The sequence below is a fragment of the Capsicum annuum genome, chromosome 10 (genome assembly GCF_002878395.1).
Source record: "Capsicum annuum cultivar UCD-10X-F1 chromosome 10, UCD10Xv1.1, whole genome shotgun sequence".
NCBI classification, from domain to species: domain Eukaryota; kingdom Viridiplantae; phylum Streptophyta; class Magnoliopsida; order Solanales; family Solanaceae; genus Capsicum; species Capsicum annuum.
The window spans coordinates 206,936,624-206,948,537 of record NC_061120.1 but is presented as its reverse complement, the minus strand read 5'-3'; the positions used below and the strand labels follow the sequence as shown (position 1 = coordinate 206,948,537).

At 35.0% G+C, this 11,914-nt stretch overlaps 1 protein-coding gene and 1 non-coding gene across 2 annotated transcripts; both read right to left on the bottom strand.

Moving 5' to 3' along the window:
* Positions 1-3,005: 3,005 nt before the first annotated feature.
* LOC107843621 (glucuronoxylan 4-O-methyltransferase 3) lies at positions 3,006-4,692 on the bottom strand. The gene has a single exon (XM_016687953.2). The coding sequence runs from the start codon at positions 4,195-4,197 to the stop codon at positions 3,283-3,285; it is 915 nt and encodes a 304-aa protein (XP_016543439.1). The 5' UTR covers positions 4,198-4,692; the 3' UTR covers positions 3,006-3,282.
* A 2,871-nt stretch (positions 4,693-7,563) lies between these two features.
* LOC124888272 lies at positions 7,564-7,724 on the bottom strand. The gene has a single exon (XR_007046402.1). It is a non-coding gene; the product is annotated as a U1 spliceosomal RNA (small nuclear RNA).
* Positions 7,725-11,914: the final 4,190 nt, after the last annotated feature.

Here is an 11,914-nt window from a genome sequence, read left to right as displayed (position 1 = left end):
TATTATAAAGGTTGAGGCTGAAATTGTTAAGTTGAAAAAGTTGGTGGTGAGGTGGAATTAAGTAGGTATTTGGCAAAGAATTTAAAACTTGTGGATATTTGATAAAATAGTTTGGATAAAAAATCTTTTTGGCATGAAGACCCGAGAAACTAGAGATCCACGAGCTTTAGTTCAAACATTGTATTTATGTTAAGAAATTTACTACTATTTACAACTCAATTACTAACTTGTGATATTGCTACCCTAAAATTTTGAATTTGTAAAGTCAAATATTTTGGCTCCGCGTGGCGGCTGCAGTTTCTAGCTATATAAATTATGTCTGTGTCAATTAGATATGACCTTTGCTTTTTCTTTTTAAACTTTAGCCCATGTTGCTTGTATAATTAATTATGTTAGTGCAACATTTTTCAATGCCTCAATAGTATCAGCTCAACGATAAATTATGTCCACAAATCATGTTTATTTGCTTTACCCTACGACTTTGTCCATTTCCTATTATCTATCATACATGATAACAAACAGTAGTTAGAATAATTGCGATCACTATTCATAAAGTAAACAAGAAAATGTTGCAAATTGATATCCACTTGGTACTAGATAGAAACAATTAGATAAGCACTAATATCTCTTCATTTTAGCTCCTTTTAAGTAACTGCTAGGATATTAACTCATGTTGCATATGCATTCTTTTAGAAATATATATACTAGAGTAGTTATCAGTTATTGGAAAAAGAAGAGAATGCAACGTTTATTTCTGTTGTGATGCCTGAAATTGATCTGTATTTTGCAGATGACGACATTTAAAAGCATGTAGTCCTCTTGTCTACTTCTTTCAACTTCCTAAATGCTTCTCCTGTTTCTGAATTCCACGCTTTCAGAATCAGACTTTCATATTGATGATCGATGGTGTCACAAGACGCGATTCCTTAGAAAGACGAGCGCCAGCTTGGAGCTTAGCGCTCTCCCTTCGTACCACTATGAGGGGCTGAAGGTGATGCACGCGGCTCCTGCACTAGCACCATAGGTGCAAGTGATGATTCAATGCCCATGGAAAGAAGGCGCTTCTTGCTGCAGGTGCGTATACCACAAGTTGTTGATCTCATTGTCGGTCCTTCCAAGCAGTTGTGACGCGAGTGCAGCTCACCTGGATAGACTCAGTTCATGAACATTCGAGAGTATTAGAAGTACTTCTCGTGTTGTCAGCTCAGGGATGCAAAGAGAAAGGCATAAAATGCTTAGTATATAGTATCACTAATATAGTATCAGTATGTTTATAGCCTCTCTTCACATGCTTTCCTCAAGTTAAGAGGTTAGAATTTACTTTTATCCTATTCTCGCAGTATCATTTTTCGAAGGATTCATTATATGTAACTCTGCCCCTAGAGGCAGATTGAACCATGGATAAACAGGATTGGCAAAATTAATCTGGCGTCCCAGGTCAAATCATATTTATGTACTTATAAAGATAGTGTAAAAATAGTTAGAATATACATTTCAAAATTTACTTTCCTCAACTCACAACCCAACCAGAAGTATTTAAGTTCTAGCCCGTCTGTGTATTAAGAATCATCATATTAGAAAAGAAGTTGGAAGTAGTCAAACCGATTTGGCCATTTCAAATAAACAACAAAGGTATGTTTGCTTCAGTTAACAAAGCTACATGTACCCTTAGTCATACTTTGCCGACAAAATTTATCTTCCTTGTTATACTTTGGTGTTATACTTCACCTGTGCCCTCCCTTCTTTTTAATAGAAAAGTCCAAATCAACGTTAAATATCTCATTTTTTTAAAATAAAATGCACCCTAATGTAACTCGACCCAACCCACAATAAAAGAATAAACAAAAATTATCCCTCCCTTAGTTTTGTTGGTTGAATTTTTCCAACAAACATACCCAACTGAAGTATACACTTCTATTTAACGACCTCAATTAATTAACATTGATTGAATAACGGGGACTGTTGGAGCTGAAATGAACAAAATTAAAGGTAATTGTTTGACGAACTAGACTTTCTAGCGCTACACGTTGAGAGAGAAATGTATTTTTCGTTGGAAAAATTCGACCAACAGAACTGAAGGAAGAGTATATTTGTTTGTGTTTTTTTTTAGGTCGGGTCGAGTTAGATTGGGTATGTTTTATTTTTTTAAAAAAAAGGCATTTAACATTCATTTAGGCTTTTTTGTTAAAAGAAGAATAAAAATGAAAAAATTTTTGATATTGAGGATAAATTTGGTCTCAAATTATGATAACCGGGATAAATTTAATAAGGATATATTTAACCAATTTTTTAAAGTAGATGGTTAAATTTGACCTTTTGCTTTATGAATTTGTACAAAGTTAAGCAACTACTCCATTCATTTCAAAATAATTTACCCTTAACATTACTCATAAAAAATATTTATTAAGAATTTTTTTTATCAAATTAACTTTACTAATTATGCTTTAAAAATATAAATTTAAATATATACACTTTATATAGTAATTTAACGATAATAATATCATTTTAAAATATAATAAAATACTTTTAATTTCATAAATGAGACAACTTAAAAACGTTAGAAAGAGGTCAGCTAGCAAACATTTACTACTGCAATCTCAGTTTCAGTTAAGGTTGGAAAGTTGTGTGACATATTAATTAATGATCCTTTGTTTTCTTTGATAGACTAGTCATAAGTCTATGTACTTTGATCAGTGTGCATAATTCAATCACTTCGCAACGAACAATAGTACGTATTTCAAATGAAAAGATATTTAGGTCGAAATAGGTTTGCATTTTCTCAATGCTAGAAAAATAGACCTCGGAGGTTTGTTTGGATTTTACCCAATTTTTTAAAAATAAAAAATAAAAATTTCAACCTCTGTTTTTTAGGTAGATTTTAGCCCTTTTTTTTTTAGTAGTAATAAAAGTGGTCATATTTCAAATAGTTAAGAGATATTTTTAACTTCCCTCTTTTTCCTATCTAAAAGGAATGCGTGGACCAATGTACTAGATAATTATTGAAGTTTAGCTTCAAATCAAGGCCAATACTATTATTTTTTATATCAAAGAAAATAATGGTACCCATTAACATACTCCATAATGTACAACATCGAATTGACAAGATCTAGAATAAAAATGCATGTGACAAGCAACAAGTGCTAAATTGCATGGACTCTTTACTAAAATATATGACTTTTAAAGAATTTGGCGCACACCGGCTGACTTTTTTGAAGTGTCCTACCAACATAGACAAGGTGAACCAAAAATTATTTTGAGAGAAATTATGCTGGAAAAAGTTGTTTATGGACAAAAAGGTCTAGCCAAAGCTGCCTTATGGCTAGGAATATTGAAGTGTCTAATCCTCCCTTCTTGCTCTACCAAATAGCCTTCACAAAGAAAGGCCTTTGAAAATTGATCTTCCACAACTCTATCAACATCATGAACAAACACATGAGTTTCTCCTTCTTCTTTGTTCCTAGCAATCAATCCAGCAGTGTAAATTGCACTCATCCTTCCTGGTGCTCCATCATGCCAACCAGTTGGTGCATCTACCATTATCAAATCCCAATCAATATCCAACACTTGTTGAGGCAACCCCTTTAGAGCAAGTTGACATTTAGAGAATCCTGGATCTATCACTTGCTTGCAATCTTGATTGCTCATTCCAGTTTCCATGAGTTCATCAGCTTGAGTTATTCTTGTGTCATATATAACATGGTAGGATTCCAAACTTGGTAATTGGCTTTGTATTTGCTCTATCCATGATTTGTCTTCTTCAAGAAAAACTGTTCTTCCACCATGGTTAAGACCTGTCCACATTAAGCTATCATGGCCTAACCCAAACACCAAGAAATTGCATGGGGATTTCTTCTCAAGAACTCTCAAGGAAACTGAGATTTCTTTGAGTGTTTGTTGTGGAGTCACATTTGAAGTTGCATAGTGAACTAGAGCATTTGCTAGTGATGGGGATATCTTGTTGCAAGTTTGTGTTGATGGACAATCTACAGAAGAAGATGAAGAGGGCTGATGATGATCTTCAGTTTCTTGATCTTCAGATGATGAGTTTGAAACAGCTACTGAGTGATCAAGAGATTGAGTTTGTTGAGGAGGAGAGGGTGAAAAAGTTGATCTAAGTACCAAAAAGAGAAGAAAAACTAAGAAAAAACCAATGAGAATGAGTTTAACATTGATAGGGCTTTGGCTTTTGGATCTCATTTTCTCTTTTATTTGGAAAGTGGGGAAATAGTGGGTTAGGTGATTTCAATGATTTTAGGCTTGGGGACTTGCAAGTGCTATATAAATTAGGATGAAATATGTATGAATGGAGATCTCAGAACAACTCTTAACAGAGTAGCACCTATTAAAGAAAAAGAAGTGCCAAATGAGTGCTATTTTATTTTATCATAAAGAGGGAATATTACTACTCTATTGTTTTCACTTGAAATTGAAGACAGGGTATTGATAGAGACAAGAAAGCTAATGATGTTACTGATAGTGCAAGACACAATTATCATAGTTTGGTAAAGATCTATGGCAGGTAAATTTGTTGGTGTACTACAATATAATACTTTTGCTTAACAAGGATTTAGGTTTTTAATTTGGATTAGTTGGCATATTAGGTGATACTGTGAGATACATACATGTTGTTGTACATTGACTTCAAAGGGAAAACATAAATTTATTGGCACATGGTTGGTACAGTACCTTATGAGGGATCCAATCTCCTCAGTCTTTGAAGGGAGTCACTTTTAACTGATAAAGTTATTGTCACGTGATCAAGAGGTCATAGATTCAAGCCTTGAACAGTATCTGACAGAAATGTAACGTAAGATTGTGCAGAATAGACCTTTGTGGTTGGATCCTTACTCAAATCCTGCGCATTACGAAAATTTAGTACATCAAACTGTCTTTTTTTATGATTGGCACAGTAGGTTCTTTCTTTTTTTTTCTTTTAATTTTCAAGATCGAACTATCTTCATTAATTTTTGAGTAGGAATAAAATTTGCAATTATGGCCATTTTTTCCTAATGCACAGGTAAGGAAAGAGAAGAAAACAATTGATATCATTGTGCTATAAGAGGTTGATAATAATTTGGGAGCAGAGAAGAGAAAGTTGATTTTCTATTTGGAGTAGTTAGAATATGCACATACAGGTGAGGTGTCTAGGGTAGTTTTTCAATAATTAATCCAAACTCAAAAGAAAAAGTACTAGCAAGGGAATTATACTTTTATCTTACTAATTCAATTGAAGCGTAAGAAATACTTTACTAATTAAATGCATGTAAAAAATAAGAAGTGGAAAGAACCAAATATTTTATAATCATCTTAGAGTTTAGAGTTTGTAGCATATTTTATGATAATATAAAAGATTACTAGTGGCAAATCCAAGTTCTGAGTGTCCAAGAGGTTCGAACACACATATTAATGCCCAAATGAAAGCATCCAGCTATGTTCCTTGGTTTTCAAGGTGTTTTTCTAAATCTTATATCAATTTTTACACATTTTTATATAAATATACATATTTTGTAGCGAATTTAACAGGTGTCAAAGCATCAAAATATTGCATATAGATTCGCCCATGATCAGTGGCAGAGCCAAAATTTTCATTGAAGGGTTCAAAAGTGCACACACTAACTAGCCGAAGGAGGTTCAACATCTACTATATATACATAAAAAATAATTTTAATCATATAAAAATAGTGTAATATTCTTTGAATGGGGTTAATGAAACCCCCCGCCCCCTCATTATATGCTAGTTAGCCCCTGCCAATGATGACAATACCTTATGTTGTAAAAAATGAAAATAAGCAAGATTGTACTGTAGACCCATGTTTCTTTGAAAGTGCGAAATCTTCAAAGAAATGTAGCTTGATAGAAATCCAATTTTTCACCTTGTCTTCTTCATTCAATCGCTCCAAAATCTCTTGATACTTTTATCAATTTTTCTAGGATCTATTGGATGTCCTTTATATAGTTGAACATTGTCTCCATCTGTTTTGCCATTCTAGCTCATTGGTAGTTGTCTTAGGATATGCTTTCTTTGCCTTAAATCTTCTCCTTTAGCTTCACCCCTTTGAACCACAATCTGCCTGAGCTCATGTGATCAATAAAATGGCCCACAAGGCGAACAAATCTAATTTAATAAATAAATAAAGATATACAAAGGCTCCATAAGCTGCTACTATAGTTTTTTTTTCTCAATTTCTTCCAATGATTCCTCATTATCAGTAATATGTTTTGCAAGGAGTCATTGTGTCAAATTTTCAGTGTATTTTTACCTGAAGGATAAGTCTCAAAGCACTAGGCCTAGATGTTATAGCTAACTCTGATGCTTTCGAGATTCCCCCTTTTATAGTGACTCAGTAACGAGTCCTCTTACGATAGTTCCTAGTACTACTAACCAATGTATCATAACACTAATCTGCTGGTGTTTCCGCACCACCTCGTCCTTGTAGTAGGCCTATTATACTATGTTATGAATGGGATGCAGTATCTTTTGCACCAAAAATGAGAAAAAGATATCAGAATATATACCCATTAAGTCGTTAGCATACTAATTGCACATTAGTAAATGACTTATATTTACAAAATCTTACCAACAAACATTTGCGCCAATTTATTTATTGATGGACCAAACTCTTCAGGATTAATATTGGTAGGGGAGGCACAAAGGCCCCCCTGCCACAAAACTTGTGATGTAGGATCAACCACTTGGATCTACGTTAGGGAGGCAGGCCTCAAAAGAGTAATGATGGAAGCACACGAAATCATAGGGAGGAGTTATCGTTGAGATAAGAAAACTATATTTAGTCCGGCAAACAACAGAAAGAGCTGACATAGGTCGAGCTCTGTGAGGCATTGATGATGGAAGCTCATATTCAGAATCCATCAAGGAACAACATACAAGAAGCATCAAAATCAATTTCAAAATATCTGAATTACTGTGAAATAAAAATTTATCATTGTGCTTTAGCTAAAACATTACAAATGATCGTTGTAGGTCCTCACAGTTTACGCAAACATACATCCAAATGCTCCAAGTAAACATCTATATGAACTGCAGACAACCAAATACTCATGTTGAAAGGGCCTCCACACATATGCTGAAAGAACACTATGACCATCCAACCACAGCAACACACAGGTATAGTCCCATAAGTGGGTCTGGGGAGGGTGAGGTGTACGCAAACTTTACTTCAACTGGAGTAAAAAGGTTGTTTCTAATTAGACCCTCAGCTCAAGAAAATCGTTTTGCAGTTACCAAGAAACGTCCAATGTAATAGTGAAGCTGGTTTCTATAAATTCTACAAGGATAAAAAACAAAATGCGAAATAGCATTAGAGATCACCAACCTAGACCTAGACACCATTAACCCCACCAAAGTATATTAACTACTTAGCCCAGCCCATATATAAATTGAGTACAAAATTATGGAATAAACAAAGCAGGCAATATCTACATTAACTAGTTACTTTTATGTAAGTAAGAAAGTAATACAAAGTCGAGCATTTAATGGGTACAAACAAATTATAGAAACTTATTCGGAAATTTAACAAGCAAACTGTTTGAACTAAGCTTTGGGCAGGGGCTGCGCGAACGCAAGCCCCCTCTACCACAAATTATGACGTAGGCTCAACCACTTGGACCGACCTTAGGTAGGCACCCCTCCAAAGTGCGATGGAGGTCTCCAACCTAGGCCATGGGTCTTATTGATCATCCATTGACCCCGTCCAGGTAAGTATGTATCACAGCTACCGCAACTCATTACTTATGCTAGAGCTTTTGCTCCTCTTCTTTTCGGTTAATGATGTTGGAAAATCACTCCAAATGACATTAGCTTTGTTTAGCACTCTGTTTGGAAATAGAAGACGAGAAAAATAATTTACAAACAAGGATGAACATACATAAAACTGTGGAGTAAGACACTGAATGCAGAAAGGAAGAATAATTTTCGTCTTAGTTACACAAGCAAAATAAAATGTCCGTCCTGTTCTTCTTTCCCAATAAGGATGGAAGCACACAAAATCATAGACAGGAGCTATCATTGAGATTAAAAAACAATATTAAGTCCGGCAAACAACAGAAAGAGCTGAAATAGGTCAAGTTCTGCGCATTGATGATGGCTATAACGACTTCAAACAGTGTAAAACACAAGTTCATAATCAGAATCCATCAAGGAACAAAATACAAGAAGCATCAAAATCAATTTCAAAACTAACTGTTGAAATAAAAATTTATCAATGTGCTCTAGTTAAAACATCACATATGATCATTGTAGGTGCTCATAGTTTACACAAACATAAATCCAAATGCTCCGAGTAAACAGCTATATGAACTGCAGATGTAACCTAATCTGTTGAAAGGGCCTCCACACACATGCTGGCTATCCAACCACAACACTCAGGTATAGTCCCATAAGTGGGTCTGGAGTAAAGTGTTTGTTTCTAATTAGATCCTCGGCTCAAAAAAATCGTTTTGCACTAACCAAGAAACGTACAATGTAATAGTGAAGCTGGTTTCTGTTAATTCTACAAGGATAAAGATACAAAGTGCGAAATAGCACGAAAACAACAAAATATGGAGTAAAAGCATAACATATGTAACAACATGGGCGAACCATTTCTTTTTTCTATCATCTTAAACTATGTTAACGTATTGCAGAATCTCCTCCTAGATGATAAATTATACTCCATAAAGTCGTTAAAATACTAATTGTTATTTCGTTTATATTACAACACCAACTTCAATTTGAGTTCAAGTATAAACAAGAAAACAATGAAGTATATCAAATACCCTCAACACAAGATCAAAAGGACCTTTCCAAGAGATGTATTTTATTTTGCAAAAATTAAGATGAAACAGAAAATAGTCAAGTCATCCGAATTCACGGATTTTCCTTAAGGAAATAATCCCCTCACTGTACCCGAGATTGTGGAATTTTTCCTCGCAGGATAAAATGGCTAACAGATCAACAGTAGCGGTACCTCAAACTGTTGGAATATCTTCGAACTCACAGAACATTTTGAGTGATCACACAAATATTTTTGAGACAAAAAGAGAGTTTTTAATCTGAAAATTTCGTAAGCAGGTTTATATAGCCTAGCAGATGCCTCTTCGAAAAGGTGGCATTGGTTTACTTAAATGGTGTGATGTTTTTGAAAATGCAGGTTTATATAGCCTAGCAGATGCTTCTTCGAAAAGGTGGCATTGGTTTACTTAAATGGTGTGATGTTTTTGAAAATGCATGTGACGATGACGGGGCGAGGAATCTCTTATTTCTTGCCTCACTTATCATGTGGAGTAAGTATTCATCATTATAAACACTCCAAAGTTTCCTTCTTCCACCAACGTGGGAGAATTAGTGAACTTTTCAATTTTGGGAGTACGCTTTCCAAATTGGTGTCTCCTCTTCTCCACCATTTTTTCTCCATTTTTCATTCACACTTCTATGAACCCAACAATCCCCCACATGAATGGGGAATGGCTATTTTTTGTAAAATTTTTACGGATAAGTATGTGATCATCATGCAAAGACTGATTGCATCTCGATAAGTAGGTTTCTCTTTGAACTTTCCGTAGTGAACATGCATCGGATATACTCGGTCAATCGATAGATTTGATATCTTTGAACCGTTGAGCTTTAATGTACACCTAGATAATACATGTCACACAACCAGCCTTTTAATGTTTATGGTTCTCATGGTTTTGTTCTTTTCAGCCAAGAACACGTCCCGGTTTCATGAGAGCTTAGAGAATATGCCTTTACTAACATTCTCTTTGAAGCGGCTTCCACTTCGCCCTCGCATAGGTGATTTTTAAACGTTTAATCCTGTAGATTAAACTATTTGGTTAAATTTGTCAAATTTAGATAATCATTAAAAAACTTCTCACCTTAAGTCTTATCCTAGTTTACTATACATTGTCTACATCATGAGAATAGGTTGGGTAATTGACAATGTTGAACCTGCCAGACACAACTTTGTTTGATCTCCTTGAACCTAACTCTTGGGATCTCCAGTCTTCTAGGTAGAGTTACCGTCATGCTGACTCGTCCTAGGCCTTAAACCCATTTCCTTGGATGTTCTTTCCACTCCTTCTCTAGATAGGCCTTTTGTAAGTGGATCCGACACACTATCCTTTGACTTTACATAGTCAATAGTGATAATTCCACTAGAGAGAAGTTCCCTAATGGTATTATATCTCTATCGTATGTGATGAGATTTACCGTTGTACATCATGCTCTCTGCCTTACCTATTGCCGCTTGGCTATCACAGTGTATACATGCTGGTGCCACTGGCTTGGGCCAATACAAAATATCTTCCAAGAAATTTCGGAGCCATTCTGCTTCTTCACCGGCTTTATCTAATGCGATAAATTCAGATTCCATTGTGGAGTGAGCGATACAAGTCTGTTTGGATGATTTCCAAGAAACTGCTCCTCCACCGATAATAAATACATTTTCACTTGTGTATTTTACTTCGTTCGATCCGGTGATCCAATTTGCATCACTATATCCTTCAAGCACCGCAGGATATTTATTATAATGCAAAGCATAGTTTTGAGTGTATTTAAGATACCCAAAACTCTTTTCATTACCATCCAATGAGTTTTGTTGGGATTACTCGTGTACCGACTCAATTTACTAATTGCACATGCTATGTCTAGTTGTGTACAGTTCATTATATACATTAAACATCCCAATACTCTTGCGCACTCTAATTGTGAGTCACTTTCACCTTCATTCTTTTGAAGTGCAAAGTTCACATCCAATGGATTCTTGGCAATACCGAATTTCATATACTTGAACTTGTCAAGTACTTTTTCGATATAATGATACTGTGATAATGCTAACCCTTGTGGAGTTCGATGTATTCTTACACCTAAGATCACATCTGCAACTCCAAGGTCTTTCATATCAAACTTGCTCTCGAGCATTCGTTTGGTTGTATTTATGTCATAAATGTCTCTGCTGATGATCAACATATCATCCACATATAAACAAACAATGACTTGGTGATTTGGTGTGTCTTTAATATATACAAATTTGTCACATTCATTTATCTTGAATCCGTTTGCCAACATGGTTTGGTCAAACTTTGCATGTCATTACTTAGGTGCTTGTTTTAGTCCATAAAGTGACTTAACAAGTTTACACACCTTATTTTCTTTTCCTGGAACCACAAAACCCTCAGATTGTTCCATGTACATTTCTTCCTCCAAATCTTCATTTAGGAATGCGGTCTTCACATCTATTTGATGAATTTGAAGATCATATACCACCGCCAAGGCAATTAACATTCGAATTGAGGTTATCCTTGTTACTGGCGAGTATGTATCAAAGTAATCAAGGCCTTCCTCCAGATTGAAGTCTTTTACTACAAGTCTTGCCTTGTATTTGTCAATAGTACCATCCGCCTTCATTTTTATTTTGAAGATCCATTTAGAACCTAAAGGTTTATTTTCGGGAGGAAGGTCAACCAATTCCCATGTATGGTTGCTTAAGATTGAATCTATCTCATATTGACTGTCTCTTTCCAAAAGGATGAGTCTGACGACGACATGGCTTCTTTAAATATTTGAGGCTCATTTTCTAAGAGAAATGTTACAAAATCCGATCCAAACGAAGTTGACGTTCTTTGACGTGTAATACGTCTTGAATTTTCTTCATTATGTACATTCTCACTTGGTTCATCTCGAGGTATTTTAGATCCTCCACTAGACTGTTCATGTCTAATTTTATACGGGTAAATGTTTTCAAAGAATTCAGCTTTGTCTGATTCAATTACCGTATTTTCATTAATATTCAGATGTTCGACTTTATGAACCAAAAATCGACATGCTTTACTACTTTTAGCATATCTTATGAACACGTAGTCCACCATTTTAGGTCCTATCTTAACCCTTTTAGGTATAGGAACTTGAACCTTCGCT

What these genes read in the sequence shown, in the direction of transcription:
- LOC107843621 (XM_016687953.2), bottom strand. Translation starts at nt 4,197, where the DNA reads ATGAGATCCAAAAGCCAAAGCCCTATCAATGTTAAACTCATTCTCATT.